Source organism: Cavia porcellus, unplaced genomic scaffold, assembly GCF_034190915.1.
Source record: "Cavia porcellus strain 051 isolate PalLab524CR breed Dunkin Hartley unplaced genomic scaffold, mCavPor4.1 scaffold_29, whole genome shotgun sequence".
NCBI classification, from domain to species: domain Eukaryota; kingdom Metazoa; phylum Chordata; class Mammalia; order Rodentia; family Caviidae; genus Cavia; species Cavia porcellus.
The window spans coordinates 23,142,702-23,160,020 of record NW_026947512.1 but is presented as its reverse complement, the minus strand read 5'-3'; the positions used below and the strand labels follow the sequence as shown (position 1 = coordinate 23,160,020).

Here is a 17,319-nt window from a genome sequence, read left to right as displayed (position 1 = left end):
CCTCTCTGGACCCAGGGACCAGTAACTTCACCCATCCCCCACTTCCACCCCAGCAAGGCTCCTACCTTGACTTCTATCTCTAATCGCAGCAGCAGACATATGCCAGGTTCTTACTATATGCCAAGCAGTGTCTACAGCCCCGACACAAATTAACTTCGTGTGTGTGTGTGTGTGTGTGTGTGTGTGTGTGTGTGTGTGTGTGTTGGGAGGGAATGAGGAATGAGGGTTGAATTCAAGGCCTTGTATTGATGTATTGAGCTACATCCCTAACCCTCTTTTACCTGGGATCGAATTCACGACTGGGCCTTTGCAAGGCACGAGCTTATTATGCCACTGAGTTAAATCCCCAGCCCCGTTTTTGTTTTTTAAGACAGGGTCTTACTAACTTAGTAAGTTGCCTGGGCTGGACTCAAACTTTTAATCTTCCAAAGTGTTGGGATTACAGGTGTGAGCCACCAGACCAGCATGTGTTACTTCTGTGTTATTTCCCCATAACTGATGAGGTTACTACTAGTCATAGACAGTAAGGAGCCAATTTGAGTCCAAACAGTCTGTACACTGCCCTTTCAATGGTCCTACACTACACTGGCTCCAGGGACCAGGTGTCAGAGGGCCAAGAGAAAGTCTCATACTTGAGAAACAGCAGACAGCAAAGGAAAAAGGAGTGTGGCTTGCACATGGCGCTGGCCCTCAGGGCAGGCCTGTGAGCTGGTATGGGGCCAGCAGATACCTCCTCCCAGGCCAATCAGGCACTTCCAGGTAAAACAATGGGCTGCCCCAGGTAGCTCTGAGGACCCCAGAGCTGTGTGGATCTGTAGGAGCTCCTGAGGACACCCTCTTTCCCACGTGTCTGTCTGCAATGGGATTTCTGGATCCAGTTCAAACACCATTTAATTACTGCAGGCAGATGGCAATGCTGGTGATTGGAGGAAATCGAATCAGCATCCCTGGAGACAGAGGGAGCAGGCAAGCGGGAGCAGCAGCCCTGCTGCATGGGCCCTTCTACGAGAGGGGCAGCTTCTCCTTCGGTAAGCAGCCCCCAAACCTGGGGAGCCTGCCTGTCAGGAAGGAGACAGTGGGTAGAACGGCAGTATTGAGAGGAGAATGTAGACGGGTTCCCCAGGGTTTCAGCACCCAAAAGCTGTGGGGATCACCTGGGGATTCACTTTGAGATGCTTGCTTGGCCCAGCATATCCTGATATGGAGCCAGGCCAGTCTAAGTACCAGAGCACTTTGCCAGGGTGCAGGTAAGTGAGCGGCATCTCCTAGAAAAATGGATACAAGCTGGGAGACAGAGAACAAAGCCTGGATGAGTCACTAATTCCCACAGTAAGTGACCTGGAAGGCCAGTGTCAGTTACAGGAACGGAGCAGAAGGAGAAACTGTGAATGTAAGCAAAAGGAAAAGGAAGACTTATTTCAGGGGTGCTTCCTGTGAGCTGGTATGGGGCCAGGCAGCTCCTCAGTTTCCCTACTGAAGGGAATTCCAATCCCCATTTTCCAGAATGGGAAGTCGAAGCTTGAAGTGGTTAAGTCACACACAGGGAACACAGTGAAGCTGGGGGTCAGCTCTTCCATGTCTCTGGCTACCTCCTATCTAGAAAATTCTCAATCCCTAAATTACTAAAGAAATATCCTCCCAGGTACCACCATCAGAGCCAGGGTCTGGAGGGGCTCCCTGGAAGTCCTAGGGGAAGTTCACACTGGGCACTGGGCACTGGGCGGCCCTCTCTTCCAGAGCTCACAGTCCAGGGCCAGCAGACAGTGTCTCCATCCTCTGGGGCTCTTTCCTTACCATACTCTGTTTGGTGGAAAATTCAGTCACTGCCCAGCTGCCACAGACCAGAGATCAGGGTTCTTGTCCAGTCTCTGCCTTCCTGTGGCACCTGAGTCTCAGTGGCACCTTGCCTGGGTTATTTAGGTATTTTCTCAGTCTTCACTTCCAAGTATTCCATCAGTCTCTCCTCCAGCAGCCTCTTCTCCAGGATCCACCCTGGGTGAGGTCAATTCTGAGGCAGGGTGGAAGCCATGCATCTCCCTGGGGCATGGGAGGAGGGTCAGGCGACAGTCAGGGGTCAGGAGACAGTCAGTGATGGTCACTAAGTTCTCCCACTCTGGATGAGGACCAGATGAGGCATTTACTTCAAAGTACACGATATAAGGAGGCAAGAAAAAAACCTCAATGATCAAGAAAAAGCAATGTAATTTTTTTCTTATAAATCGAAGTAACAAAATATAGGTCTGCTGCTTCTTGTCAGTAAAGATATGGGGCCCAAAAAGCCGAGGTCATCGCTGCCAGTGAATCTCGCCCAGGGCGATCTTGCCCCAAGCCCCACCCCTCCGCCCGGCTTTAGCTGGGGACTGAGGGAGGGACGGACAGTTGGCTGGCAGGACATCCCCGCTCAGAAAGGCCCCCGGAATCCCTAGAACAGAGCTGGCCTATTTGCCACTTGGCAACAAGCAGGCTGAGCGGCGGGTGAGCGCGCCCGGGAGCTTTTCAGAGACAGGATCTGGCACCAGCGGCGAGGGCGCTGAGCTTCCTTAGCTCACAATTGAGCAGGGGCCGGTGTGGTGTCGAGCTGTCCCCTAACCTAGAGGTCAGAACGTGCAGTAAGGGACGCGCAAGAGCCCCCCCCACCCCCCCCCCCGCGCGCTCGGTGTCCACGGCGGCTGGGACAAAGGCTGCAAGCCGAGCCCAGCCTGGGCTGCGGGAAGAGCTGAGCTCAGCGGTTCCTCTGCGCTTTGAGGAGCCAGGAGGACAGGGCGGAAGGGAAGGACATAAGACACAGGGAGGAGGCAGGCGGGGTGAGGGGTGCTGAAAAGCTGCCAGGATGGAAAACTGCGGAGGCAGAGGTAATTACTGGGCACCTCCAGGCACGTGCCTGGAGCCCCACACCCAGTTTAGAGGGAAAGGCACGGCCTGCCCAGCCTCACCCCCCACTTCATCCCCACAGTTCTTAGTGACATCACACCCTGTTGGCCAATCACCCCTCCCAAGAGCTTTGCCTGGTGACCTAGGGCGCCTTGAGGTTAGCTAGGCTTCTTAGGTGAAGTTAGCCTATTCCAATCAGCGGGCTAGGGCTCCTCTCAACCGGCCCTCTAAACCGTACCCTCAGGCCCATAAGGGTGCAGCAATTTTTACTTGAAGGATCTTACATCTTAAAGGTGAGATGTAACAGGGTGCCATGAAAATAGCTAGCCAAGAACTATCAAGCTTACCCAATTTTCTTAACAAAGACCGTGCATGGTCTGTAATTCTTGATGCTTTTTCTTTGCTGGCACTGAACCTGGAACCCTAGTACACTCAAGAGTACCAAACTTCAGTTTAGTACTAAACTTCAGAGCCAGACCTCTTGCTAGACGCTGGGATGCTTTGAGTGTGCTGGGTCATCACATGGTATCATTCATTTCAAATGGGGACATTTTTAGTTAGATGTGGTGCTACATGCCTGTAATCTCAAACTTCTGGGAGGCTGAAGCAGAAAGATCCCACATTGGAGGCCAGTCCATGTAACTTAGTGACTTAGTGACACCTTGTCTCAAAATAAAAAAATATGAAAAGGGCTGGGAATCCAGTTCAGTGCAAAGGTCCAGGATGCAATCCCCAGTCCTGCAAAAATAAATAAATAAATAAAGGGGATTTTGCCTGTAATTTACAAATGGTAAATGGAACATAAATTACATAATTTGGCACAAGGTTGGTAGCCAATAAGGAGCAAGGTCTCCTACAAGACCATCCTCCCTAGCCATCAACACCACTCAGGAGAGAGCCCGGGAGAACCAGCTTACACAAAGCTGCCTGCGTGGATGCAGCTACACTTAGGGACTTCCAGGCCAAGGGGCTGCCTTCCTCCAGGCCCTCCCTCAAAGGCTTTCAGAACCAGTGGCCTGGACTAGGACATATTGTGTAGTCAAGGTACCCAACATGACCAGATCTTCCAGAAAAAGTTCCAGAGGACTAGATGCATATTTGCTCTAATATGATTCCCTAAACTTTTCTGGAATCCTGAAAAGGTGACCCCAGAGGGAAACAGGACAGTCCAAGGAGGGACCATAAAGTCAAGAAAAGCAACACTCAATCACTGGTGTGTTGCATCCAAGCCTGAGGAAAAAAGCAAAACTGGTCTAGATGCCTCATACCCAGCCTAGAGGTGGTACATCTAGCTCCAGTGGTGGGCAGCTGGGTCAGGGTGAGAGCAGAGATGTATCCCGCACAGTAGAAGTATGTATTCATGTCTCTGTGTATCTGGGGACCAACAGGAGAAGGACACAGAGAAGAGTCCTGTGACCTCTCGTCAGCCTGGCATGCAGGCTCACTCTGCTGTTCTGTGACCTGCCAGGGACCAGGTCTTCCTCATCAGTGACAGGGCAAGATCAAAGGGAAGCTTAGCTACAGCAGGAAAGACTTAGATAAACTGCAGTGGAAGGGGTGGTGTTGGGGGAAGCTTTCTGCCTACAGAGATTGTTCAATGTTAGGGAAGGGCAGCCTAGGGGAGGCTGTGGACTCCTCTCTCTGAGGTGTCATTCTTCACTGACACCATGCTTGTCTTCTTGGGTGCACTCTGCACCTCCCAGGCTTCATCAGATAAGAACACCACCAAATATCTTTCAGAACCTAGGTGCCAGGCTGATTTATGCACATGAACACAGGCAATGTGTTGTGACAATACCATGAAGCAAGGGATGTGTGCCCCTTTTTACTGAGGCTCAGAAAGAGACATTTAACAAGACCACAGTCACACCATTTGTAATGGTGGAGATGAAATTCAGCCAGTCCTGCTTGTGTGCAATTCCAATGCATCCATCAAGCAACTGTGCACCAGGGCACAGAGATATCGGGCTGGAGAAAAATGACCCTTTCAGAGAATCTCAGGGGCTGATCCTACTGGCAGCTGCCAGCAGAGCCCCGAGTCGTCTTTTGGGAAAGCATTTTCCCCTCTGTGGGGCAGGTGAAGCACGGAGCCTGCTTCTGTGACAGAGAGAGTATCTACATCTATACTTTAATGAGCACCCCTCTTCCTCCTCCCCCCACCCCCCGCCCCTGTGGCAGTCTGCCAACTCTAGGGAAGGCGGCTGGAAGCAGAATCCCTGCTCTCTCAGGGGAGTCTGGCTCCCAGACACTTGGGGGCTTTTGGCTGACTTAGCACAGACCAGGCATCTTCTTCCCACAAGCGTCTTCTCTCAATCAGGGTGCTACAACCCAACCTGGGGTGCTGGCCCTTAGCTGCAGTGGTAAAGTGAGAGGCAGAGCCAGAGCCCCATGACACCAGGAGGGTCTTGTATCTTCCTTCTAGAATTTCACTGGCCTCTCTGCGCCCCTAGCTCAATCCTTCTGTGGCTGCGCTCAATGAAAGGATTCGGGCTTGCCCTGAACCCCCAAACAAGAAGGTTTTGTATTATAGGGTCAAAGGACATGGGTTTATGAGGCCCTGGCAGGCCTGGAGGAAGGGGCCTCCGACCTTCTGTGCCCGACTCCTCTCTGAGCATACTCTGAGAGTGACAGGGAGGATGAAACACTGTAGCATGTTGGGGTGTCAGCCCAGCAAGTAGAGTTGAGAACTCTGACCCTCCTCCCCTGCTGGGGAAGTCCTCAGCCTTACTCTTTAGCTTATCCCACAGTCTGGCTACTGACTTCTGAGTCATGCCCAGGGTCAGGCCAGCAAATGGGAAGGGAGCCTGCTGGAGACAGTTTGGGGGATTAGGGGTGCTGCCACGAAAGGCTGAAGCCAAGCACCAGGAAGAAGCAGCAAGTAACAGGGTGAGATGTCAGAAGCCAGGGAGCAAGATGCAGAGGAGGAGCTGGGAGAAGGGACCAGTCCCTGTCCTGAGCTAGAGGGACCCCCAGCCTGCCCTCAGGGGGCTACTGCACAGATCTGGCCCTGAGCAATACCAGGAACTTCTTGAGCCTGGTCTGACTCCTCCCCTGTCTCTGGGGCCTGGGAAAAAGGGCAGCTCAGCTCTGGGAAGTGCCACTCAGCTGTGCTCCAGCATTTCTCTGATATGTCCCCACCCCCATCACAGGGCATCTGTCGGGGGTTTCTCATGACCTCTTGGGAGGCAAGAGATGCTGCAGAGTTTGTGAAGGCATCTGGTTGGGGACAGTTCAGTGGGGACTGGGCCCTGGGGATGCTCCCCTTCTGAGGAATGCTGAGCAACAGGCAGCTGGCTGGCTGTGGAAGGCAGTGAGACTCTCCTCTACCGCTGGTCCTGTCCCCAATCCCACTGCTAGCCTGGGTGCAGGGGCTCTCCGTGGTACACCTTCCCCTCAGCCTCAGGAAGGACCAGCCCTGCCTACAGAAAGGATAGGCAGCTTCCAAACCCACTCTGCTAGTGGGCTTCAATCAAGAAAGACAGAGATATAAGGACTCAGAAATCTGGGGACAGGGGCCATGGCATTCCTCCTCCTACCTGCTGGAAGTAACAGAGGGCATTCTCCTGAAAACAGGATGCATTCAGCACTCTAGCCACCTGCCCTGGGGTTTCCCAACCCTCCTACAGAGCTCGGTCCTTCCCTCATTGCAGAGGTTAAATGAGCAGATAAATTGGAGGGGGCTGCTCTCTTGAGAGGACTGCAATCTCTCCTCTGCAGCCTAGCACTCTCTCAGGGGCCCCTACAAACTGTTCTAAGAGGGAAGAGCAAGGGCATGTGGCTTTCCTCCTTAGTGTCCCAACATGCTGCTCTCTCAAGGGCAAATGAGAGCCTGGGAAACTAGGGGCACCAGGGGAATCAAAGCTGCCCTCAACTTCCTTCCCCACTGCCAGTGTGGAACTCAGGCAGGAGACAGCTGTGGGGATCGAAGAATGGAAGAAATGTGGAGGCAGAAGCTCCTCAAACACAAAGGAACAGCAAGGACTTAGGACTAGGACTACCGTGGGGTCAGGCAGCCCTAAAAGGCAACTGTGGACTGCTTACCCCTTGCTACACACCTGCACGGCACTGTGCACCTGTGCACTTTCCTGTTCCCGTAACTGTGTGCAGTAATACAGCACTGGAAGAAAGGGAAGCATGGAGAGCACAGTACTCAGGCACCTCGCAGTTGGATCGGAGGCAGTTTACAGAGTCAGAGGAGCCCTGATCTGCACTGAGATCAGATCCAGCACAGCCTCTCATATCTGCAGACGTTTTTGCTGATCTACACAACGGGAGATAATACCAGCACAGAGGCTGCCATAGGGTAAGCTATCAAGAAATCATAGTGCTTAGTTGCTTCCTGGTTCAGTTTCCTTTCCACCACAGTATGCTTTCTGCTCTAAATAAGCAAATGGGCTGGAGATGAACTGTTTACCAAAGAGTGCACTATTATTTAGAGACACCTCTTAGGTATACTGAAATCAGGATTTATCTTTTAAACATTTTATTGATACTTGACTCCTTAGGAGGCCACTTGCATTTTGTTCCCTCCAAGGATTATATTCCTTCTACTTCATCCAGACCACTGCTGTGCACCAGGAACAAATCAGAACATACCAGATGTTCCTCTTTTCCAGTGGATAAAACTGAGGCCAAAAAGGGCAAATCAGGAAGAGGCCCCTTAACTCATCCAGCGAATGAAATGCACTGGTCCCAAACCTGCCCTTTGCTCTCAAGGTTATAAGGGTACGTGTGCCACGCATGTGTCACCTCTGTCACTTCTGTAGTCCAAGCTCCACCCTAACTCCACTCTGAGGTTTTCAAAAGCTGAGATCCAATCAAATTGGCTGGCCGGGTGGTGGAGGAGGGAGGTTTCCGGGGCCTGTGGTTACTACACTCCACTTCCTTGTGATGACATAAGGCCTATTTCTGCAGTGGGAGGCCACCACCAAGATTCTCAGGTCTCCACACAGCCTACATGAGGTCTTATCTCGGCCTCAGTTTCCCAGATCTATAAACTGGACAGCATAGGACATGGCTGGCACTGATTGACACTGGCTGGCTTTGGGGCCCTTAAGATACCCCGCATATCACCCCTACAGTATTTTCCATCCTCCTCACACTCTCTCACCCAACCCCCAGGTGCTCTGGATTCTAAATGTAGACAGTGACCAAGATTTCAGAGTGGCCAGAACTAAGGAAATAACTGCAGCGAAAGAATCCAAATGAATGAGGGCAGGGGTCCAGCTTAGCAATGTCCCTCGGGTCCCCTCCCCTCCCCCATCAGCCTTGCAGTCTCAATGATGGATATGGGACTGGCCAAGGTACCTCTCCCTCCCCAGGAGTCTGAAGGAAGGAAGTTTAGAGAAACTACCTAGGGCAAAGATAAGGGAGGAGAGAGTTAGCACACTAAGGGCTCCCTCATGGTGGGGGCTCAAAAGGGTCTTAAATAAACTCATCATGTGACTTGGCTTCCTTCCCCAATTTCAACTTTGCCAACTTTCTCAACAGTTGCCCCTCTTCTGCTTCTTGTCAGGTCTGTATTTCTGCAGCCTAGGGCAGGTGGAAGCTCAGCCTCACCTCTCGCCAGTTTTGGTGAACATCCTCCCCCGTTCCCAGGTAGGGGCCAGTCCTAGTTCAACCCAGGAAGTTGGGTGTGTTTGTACAAGGGGATTAAAGGCTGAAGGGATCACAGGGCAGCCGTCAGGCACAGGCCTGGAAATCTCTGTGCATAAAGCTGGCTAGCCTAGGTTAGGAGCAGTTGGGCCTGAGTCTACCTATGCCATGGGGCAAGGCTGTTCAACCGTGCATCTTTTCCCCTAATCTTGAAGTTCCAGGTCCCAAAATGTCTTTCCTCTGGCTCTCTTAGAGCCCAGGCCTTTTGTGCAGGACTTTATAGATCACTAGCTTTGATTCAGATTAACGGCCCCAAGCCCTGAGCCCAGGCCTATAACTTCACCTAGTCAAACAGACCAGGCCTCTGTCCCTAAACACACACACACACACACACACACACACACACCACACAATGACTTCCACTGGCCTCCCTGTGCAAAGAGCTAGACTCTAGCTTACCGTAAGTTATTCTCATAGGAATTCACAAAACACTTCAGACAAGAAAGGACTTTTAGGAAGTCAGAAAGACAGTAAAACCTGGCAGGAGGTTAGCAAGTCATGGGGCTGCAGTGGCTCTAGGCAATTCCAAATCCTTGGCCTTTTCTATAAATGTTCTACTTGACTGCAGTCCAACACCCAGTCCTTTAGGTAGGACAAATGATTTTCCGAAGGTGGAAGGAGATCCAAAAGCAAGCATCCTCTATGGTACATCCCTGGTATCATCTGCTCCCTGTCCCAACCCCAGCCCCAGCCCAATCCTACTCTGCTCCCCAGTTAGAAACTGGGCTCCGTACAGGCACTGTCTGCCTTCTACAGCCAGCTGCCCACTGAGATCTGTCGTGTGGCAGGCTGGGTGCTCCTGTTGAGCTAGGGGGGGGGGGGCATTTTCCTGGAGTTCCCCCCCCCCCATACACACAAAAAAAGCTTGGCTCTTCTGATACTCAATTCCTCCTATGCCTTCATCCAGTCTAGCAACTCAAAGACAGCACATGGGGTTCCCTGGGTCCCCTTCAGAGCAGTCTGACAGAGATCCAGACCCTTTGGGACTGGATTCAGAGGACAAGTATAATCCTTTCTCTCAGGATAGGATCCCAGGGACCTTCTGGTGGTGGCAATGGGAAGGGAACACCAGGTTTTTGTTCCCCTCTAACCAGGGTGTTCATCCCCTGAGGTTCCCCAGGTGGGAACCCCCACCACCATCTTACCACACCCCAGCCCAGCCTGGAATCCTAAGCTGAGGTGCAGGGCCTTTGTTTGGCTCTCTCCTACAAGATGGAGTCTAAAGGATAGCCCCGTTGGAGGGGGCACCCCAGCCCCTTCCTTCCCAGCCCTGGTTCACACTGGGTGGGGGTTAGAGCTTCATTTCCCTTTTATGGTGATCGGTCTCTCCCCATCTGCTGCAGATGCCATATTTACAATTCGCTCTCCCACCCCCAGCCGCAGCTCCCTCCTCGACCTCCAAGGGCTCATGCTGCAATGTCAGCCCCAGCAGCAGCCTGGCCCCGCCCCGGCCAGCCCACCAGGCACCTGCGGGGCTCCTCTTTGTCTCAGGCTGCTCGGGGCCAGGAAGGCTGCAGCTCTCAAGTAGTGGTCTGAGTACCACCTAGAGTGCAGGGACGGGGATCTTCAATCTCCTTCCCTCAACCTCAGAGATGGGATCAGCATCAGTGCCTCCTTTCTGGGCTGCCGAGGACTGGCCAGGTAGCTGGGGCATCTTTCTTGGGACTCATAGATGGAAGCTTTTCCAGTGCCATCCCTGACCCTGGCTAGAAGCAACTTGCCAGGACTCCTGAAATCTGGGTCACTTGTAACCCAAGGGAACCAGAGATTTGTCTCCAGGACCCACCCTAGACCTGGAACATGCCCCCTCCCCCAGCATACAAAGCTGGGGCACAAATGAATGTTGCTCTCCAGATCCTTGCCTTGATGGCCAGTCCCAAACTAGTATTCTCTCAGAATACCCCTCTGAAAGAGATAACCCCAAATAAAAACAGGGAGAGGTGGTGTGGTATAGAGCGTCTCCACCCAGCACAAAGAACACAGATGGTTCAACTTTGCAGTATTTCCTGCTCTGCACCTCTGTGTGCCCCTCCCAACAAAACCCACCCAGCCCTGTCCTCTCCCTGCCTGATTTCTGTCAAGAGATGACTCCAAATCCCAGAGCTATTGGCAATGGCGCCCCAGATAAATCTATACAGCCCTCCTCCGCTCAATTTCACCTGAGTGCCCCAGGATGGGCATCAGCCTTAACTCTCTGCCCTCTCACCCCCTCGCCCCATCTCCAGAATCAGCAGGATTCTCTCCTCATGCCCCTGGCTCCACACAGAAGGCCAAGGCAACGATCCAGTCCTTTCATGAGTCCCACAACCAATCTTTGTCTGCAGAACAGCTCTCAGGATGGTGTGCAGGAACAGCTGCCTGGACCAAGAGCGCAGCACTGACTGACTAAGGTAGATGAGGGGAAACATTTTTGCTCTCCCATAGCCGGGTATGAGACAGCAGCCTCGTGGGGAGGCGAAGAGGAAACACACAGACGCTCCGCTCCGGCCTGGGCCAGGGCTGGGTGTGAAATACCGGATTTCCTTGTTTATTCGATTTTCTGATCATTAAGAGCTCCCAAGAGGGGCCCGAAATTACCACCCAAACAAAGCCACCTTCCAGCAGTCCTCTGGGCCTCCGATCCCCCGCGGCAGCCGGGCCAGTGCGCAGCGCCCTCCACCCGGCCCACTCCGGCCCCTCCTCCCCAAGTGCGGAGAATTCCGGCACGAGCGGTGCCCGCGCCCCCGGCCCCCGAGCCCACGCGAGACAAAGCCCGAGCCCTCTGCGCGCGCGCGCCCCTTCCCTGCCGTCGTCCCTACCTGACGGCCACCTTGACGCAGCAGTCCCCCTGGCCAGCCATGCTCCCCCGGCGCTAGGGTCTGGGGGGATCTGGGGAGGGGGCCGGAGGCCAATGCTGAAGGTAGCGGCTGCGACTGCGGCTGCAGGAGGCGGGGACGCGGGGACGGCTGGAGAAGGCTGACGCGGAGGCTGGAGGTGACATGCTCTCCGGCGACAGGCAGAAGGACTCACTCGCGGCCAGCCCCCCGCGGCCGGTCCCGCGAGCCTCCTCGCGCCATCGGGCGGCTGCGCGGAGCTAGCTGACAGCCGGCGGCGCGACCCGCGGCTCCCCACGGCGCGGCACACGCGCGCACACACCTCCCGCCCGGCCCGCCGCCTCCCGCCGCAGCGCGAACAAAGGGGGCGGGGGCCGCGCCGGCCCAGGCCCCGCCCCCGAGCCCCGCCGAGTCCGCGCCGGGCCCCGCCCCTGCACGGAGCCACCAATCCTGGGCCCGAAGGAGCAGCCGGGGCGGGATTTGTGCCTTTAAAGGGACCTCTTGGCAGGAGTCCATCAGGTTGCTGGGGGCCGGACGGCTTTGTAAGAGTGAAGGGTGGGGGCGGAGAAGGCGACCACACTGGAGCGTCGACCCTCAGAGTTGCAGAACCTCAGCCTCAATGAGAGCTTGTTTTCATAACGCAAAGAGGGGAACTACCCAAGGTCACACAGCAGAGTTAGTGGCCAAGAGTGGGTAAGAACCTTGGCCTTCTGACCAGAGCCCTACACCTCAAACGTCCCACAGTGATTAGCGGTTTTTAGTTCGAAAGAGCCAGAAACGCTTCCCTTTACATTTATTCCAGTAAAGTCTCCAACCTTTATTGAAGGGGATTCTTGCTAGTGGCTCAGTAAAATCCCCCACCTCCACCCTACATCCTCTAAGCCCATCTTCTGGTAGGATCCTGGCCAGGCTCCTAGCCCAGGCTGGCCCCTCCCTACTTCGGACCGTGGTCCCATTGACTTTTATGCCCCGGGGGTGACCCCACTGTGCCTGGTGCACACTCGGCTTGTTGTGGAAGTTGGGGGAGAGGGTCAGTGTGGGAGGCCCGAGATGGGCTAGGAAGAGGCCAGAACAAAGGGGGCACTTTCTAGCAGGACACCTGGATAGAAAGGCTGGGCAGGAAGGTGGGTGGGAAGGGGAGGGAGAAAGGAGAAGAAGGAGGGGGAGAAGGAGAAGGAGGAGGAGGACAGCTGCTTGTAGTAATGGACATAAAGGACAAGGGGAGTCCTAGAGCTTCTCACACAGGGCAGTGATGGAGGAGGAAACCAGTGCCATGAAGTCACAATTCCCTTTCCTGTCCTCTTCCCCTCCCTCGGAGGTTGGACTCCTCCTCCCTGTCCTGCTAACTCCCAACATTGGGGCCATTCACAGGGCCCCTCACCAGCTGCCCTCCCTTCCCTTACTTCACCCAGTTCCCTCTGGAAAGGGCCCAAGAGGAGGACCCAGCTGCAGCTCCAGATGTGGATGAAGATCTCTTGGGGAGGGGAGGGAGAGAAGTCTGACTCCAAACCTCTTGCATCACCCTCAGATGATGAAACCATGTCAGGAATTTTGGCAAGGGTGTGAGTTAGGGTATGAGGATACATTTGTTGGTGTCATCTTCCTTCTCACCACCCCTCTGGGTAACCACTTCATCTAAGGGCCCAGATCCCTGTTTGGGATCATTCAAGGACAAATGTCAAGGTCAAATCAACATACCCTTCCCATCCTCAAAGCCAACAAGAGAAGTGCCACCAGCAGTACTGCTGGGGTCCTGGTGGAATCCTGGATACTGGTTTTGAACCTTGATGAAGCTCTCCCAGGAGCCAGTGAATTGCTTCTCCCAAAGTAGGAAGTCAGGTCCTAGACACTGTCTTTCCATCTTCCAACTAAATAGGATGTGAGGAGCAGAGTAGCATCTATGGACCACCTACCTACACAAACAAGATACTTGATACTTCATGTTCTGGTTTCATCCTCATAACCTTGTGAAGTAAGCTTTATTGTTTTCCAACTTTACAAATGGGAAATTGAGTCTCACATAGCATATAAGAGACTCAGGATTTGAATTTGTGCATGTGGTTCTGGACTCTCCAGATTATGCTCAAGCAAGTATTTAGGAAGAGGGAAACTGGGCTGGCCTTGGTTTTTAAAACCTACAATCATGACAGCTCTAGGCCTAGCCTCTTAGATGATCGTGCTGTGTTTTGTGACTCTACTGTCCCTCCCACTCATCTCTGGACTTTTTTGGGGCTGACTCTGGTTTCCTGTCTGCAGGAGGTCTGTGCTGACTTCCAATATTAGGTGACCCTTCTGACTCACAGGTCCACTGCTGGGAAATGCTGCCAGAGCTGCTGCCTACCCCCTCTGCATCTTTCTGGGCCACAGGATGTCCAGCCAGGACAAGAAAAGAGGCACATTGGCTGGATACTCAGGCTTCCTAGAAGTCCTAGCCTCAGAACTTTGGCAACCCCAGCTACCTCAGCAGCTCCCCCTAGGCCATCAGGGATTACCAGGGCAGCCCTGGCTCCTGGGATCTGCAGTCCAGAGATTAGGAGCTAACTGGGCACAGACTATGTGAGGGCACAAGGCAGGAAAGAGGCTTAAATGGCTGTAGTTTAGGAGATTTAGAATAGACAAGTCAGACAAAGCCTAGGCCAATCCCTGCCCTTTTCAGGCTCTGTGCAGGTTCAGTACAGCCCCTGGTTCCTGTCTGTAGTTATCTCTACCCACCTCGACCTCCTAACTGCTCTTCTTTCCTTCCCTTCTTCCCAAACCCTGAAATTTCTTGGGACCAGCTATATAATGTGTATGTGACCCCAATGCTTTCCTCACTGATATAAACACACACACACACACACACACACACACACACACACACAGAGGTGCTGAGCTCCTAGCTGGACTGGAATTTGATTCCCAGTTCTTGTCCCAAGTTGAGACTCTTCCCCCAGGCATCTTGGGGCCTCCATCATCTCTTTTGACAGGAGCTGTGGGCGTCAGGACAGATGGGAACCTGGGGGAGGTGTGGAGAGCCCTCTCAGAGACTGGAAGCTCCCACGCTACTGTTAAAATATTCCAGCCATGACTTGGGCAGCCATCTGGCCCAGATCTCTCTCAGCCACATCCCAGCTCTCAGTAGCAACCCTATAGGAACAAATCAAGGCACTAGAGAATTTATAGGCTCTAGGAATGTCTCTGAAGGTAGCCTGAACTTGATCCCACTTCTCTTTCAGCTTCTTTAGGGTTAGTACAGGTTACCAGTATTTTCAAAACCTCTCTGAGCACTGACCTAAAGTCTTGAGGATAAAAGACACAGCATTCTGTACCTCTCAACTGCACCCTAGCAGCACTCTTTGGGAGAAGAGGCCTTAGCCCATCCTCTGGCAGATGTCCAGCCACAACCTCCAGAGACAGAGGCTGGGCTGAATTTTGCCCACTGACAGAAGCACAGAACCCCAAAGAAGGTACACTGGGTTGCAGACTCAGGAGATCTGAGCATGGACACAGGCTTAGCCTCACTTCCGTTGTTGCAGGAGGAGACAGACTTAGCTACAGAGGAAATTGTTTTAAATAGCAAGGGAGGGAGAAAATTGCTGTGGATTACAAATACGCCATCAGTCTAAAAACAACAAACCTACTTTTGGTTTTAAATGATAATTAGGGTTTGATTAGTGCTCTGTAGCTCAAACATGGCATCCTTACCCACATGTCTGCTTCACAGTGCTTTCTATCACAGTATTAGAGCCAAAGGCAGGAGCAAATGTGAGCAGTTTCTGTCACCAGGTCTTAGAGTTGGAAAGAACTGTTGAATCACCCAATCTGTCCCTTTTGCCTTCTGGTGAAGACACTGACCCAGAGAGGTAAAAGGACTTGTCCAAAGTTGCACAGTACAGCTTGATAGGGGCTGAGCAGGAAGACTGAAAGCTCAGTCTCCATACTCGCAGTACAGGACAGTTTACGTGACAGCATGATAGGAGCAAAAGGGTAAACATCTGAGATTTGTCTCTGGGTGAGCTTACAGTCCTGACAAAAATATAATCTGAATGAAATAACGAAAAACAGACCAGAAGCTGAATTGTGGTCTTCTGAGTCACAGAGATCTGGACTCAGATCCTAACTCTGCCACTTAATAGCTATGCAACCTTTTACCAGTGAGGAAACCATGCCAAGAGTCAGCTTCCACATCAAAAAGAGGATAATCATGTGTACCTCCTCTTGGGACTGTTGTGAGGTAGTGGTGAGATAGCCTGGCTCAGGCATCCAGTGCCCAGCACAGTGTGGTGGAGGTTAATTTCCATTGTGTTTCCTTTGGATTCTCTGTCCCTCCTCATCTCTTACTGGACAGAAAAGTAGTTTTGTCATAAGGAAGTTCCTGAGAGGGGCAGGAAGTCTCAGGGGGAGTCTCAGGGGGAGGCAGGGAGAGAGGGAGATTATGGCTCTTGAGGTGGTCTGGCCCCAGTAATCAGCATGAGGTCCAGAGAGTGGAAAAGGCAGCTCTGCTGAAAGTTTTCTACCGGGCCACTTGGCATTCCGAGGCAGGCAGACCTGGGGCGAGCCTCTTCATGGTCAGGAGGAGCCTGGGCATGCTGGATCCCACTGGAGGGATCCAGGCCTAACCTCCCTGGAGGTCATAGGGGTGGGGGGAGATGGGGGGGTGGTCTGTGCTTGTACCGTCCCTGTGGCCACATGTGTTATATAAGTTCTCTCATCTAAGCACACAAGACTCTGAGATGTAAACACTGTTATCATCTCTATTTTGCAGAAGAGGAAATGGGCTCAAAGGTCAGTTGGCCAGGGTAGTGGTCATTAGTGCTACTCACATATTTACAGTTTTCTGTCTTCTGGTGCAAGGTGGGGCTGCATATCCTTACCCTTCTGTAATAGAAACGGTCCAGGGGACATTAACCAATAAAAAGTGGGCAGGGCTTTGCAGCTGTGACAAAAATCCAAGAAATGTGGCAAAACTGACAGTTGCTACCTCAAGGCAAAGCTTTAAGAGCCACTGGTACCCTCACATGGATGTCATTCATAGAGCGTATGCGAAATAAGCTTTTCTTGTGTGGAGCCCCCGACTTCTGGGTTGCACGTTACCGTGGTGTAGCCTTGCCTCCTCTGATACAGTAGTAAGGGGGTGGAGCTAGAGTTCCGAGGCCTGATCTGGGAAGATGCCAGGGCTTGTTTTCCTACCCAGTCCGGCTCTCCCACCTCCCCCCATCCCCATCCCCCATTTCCCCCCTTACACAGTGAGACGCAAACAAGCATCTTTTGGGTTCTGATCTCCTGGGTTATCAGGAGCCAGTGAAGGAGGGCAGATGTCTTCTCTCCCCACATATGTTCATGACTCATGATTTAACCAGGTTTCCACGTTTCCGAGTTCTGGGGACTGACTAGATGGGTGTGCTTTTGTATCAGTCTCTGAAAGCTCAAAGTTAGATTGACTATGCTGGGTCAAGTTGGAACTCAGTTACTCCCCTAGAAAATGGAGCCACTACAAACAATAAGGAAACTGCTCAGAGATCCTATAGGAAGCCCATTCTAGATTGTAAAGACCTCTTCAGAGGCCCAGACCAAGTAATAACAGCTACATTTCTGAACGCTTTGCAGGGCATTGTGCTAAATGACTCAGGTCTGTACTGGAGTGCAATCTTTACAACAACCCTAGGGGGCAGGAATACTGCTCATTCCCATAAAACAAACCAGGCAATAAAACAAACTAGGAGAGGCTGGGGATTTAGCTTAGCAGCTTAAGTGCCTGCCTGACAAGCACAAGGTCATGAGTTGGATTCCCAGTACCAAAAAACAAACAAACAAAAAAACTTAGCAGAGCAAGGTCATACTGGAATATGTGGAACGTGGAATATGGTTCAAACTCAAGCCAGTGGATGACTGGCTTCATCAGTGCAGGAAGAGGCTACATCTAGGCCTTGGTATTTAGGAAAGTAAGTAACACACCCTAAGAGGTCATCTGCTTTGTGTGATGTATATAGGATCAGAGCAT

The 17,319-nt window shown here is 52.6% G+C and overlaps 1 protein-coding gene and 1 long non-coding RNA gene across 9 annotated transcripts in view; one reads left to right on the top strand and one right to left on the bottom strand.

The window, feature by feature from the left end:
• Nucleotides 1-11,696, bottom strand: part of Kif21b (kinesin family member 21B) — a 47,913-nt gene extending 36,217 nt beyond the window's left edge. For 7 of the 8 annotated variants that reach the window (XM_063240130.1, XM_005005914.3, XM_013157978.2 and 4 more), the window contains exon 1: nucleotides 11,325-11,695. In XM_063240130.1, the coding sequence (XP_063096200.1) occupies nucleotides 11,325-11,365 (41 nt within the window). In that variant the 5' untranslated portion in view covers nucleotides 11,366-11,695. Of the gene's footprint in view, nucleotides 1-11,324 lie in introns of all 8 variants that reach the window. The other variant, XM_023567196.2, reaches the window with a different exon arrangement.
• On the top strand, nucleotides 9,924-11,129 carry LOC134474001 (uncharacterized). The gene is made up of 2 exons (XR_010044529.1): nucleotides 9,924-10,167; nucleotides 10,752-11,129. It is a non-coding gene; the product is annotated as an uncharacterized LOC134474001 (long non-coding RNA).
• Nucleotides 11,697-17,319: the final 5,623 nt, after the last annotated feature.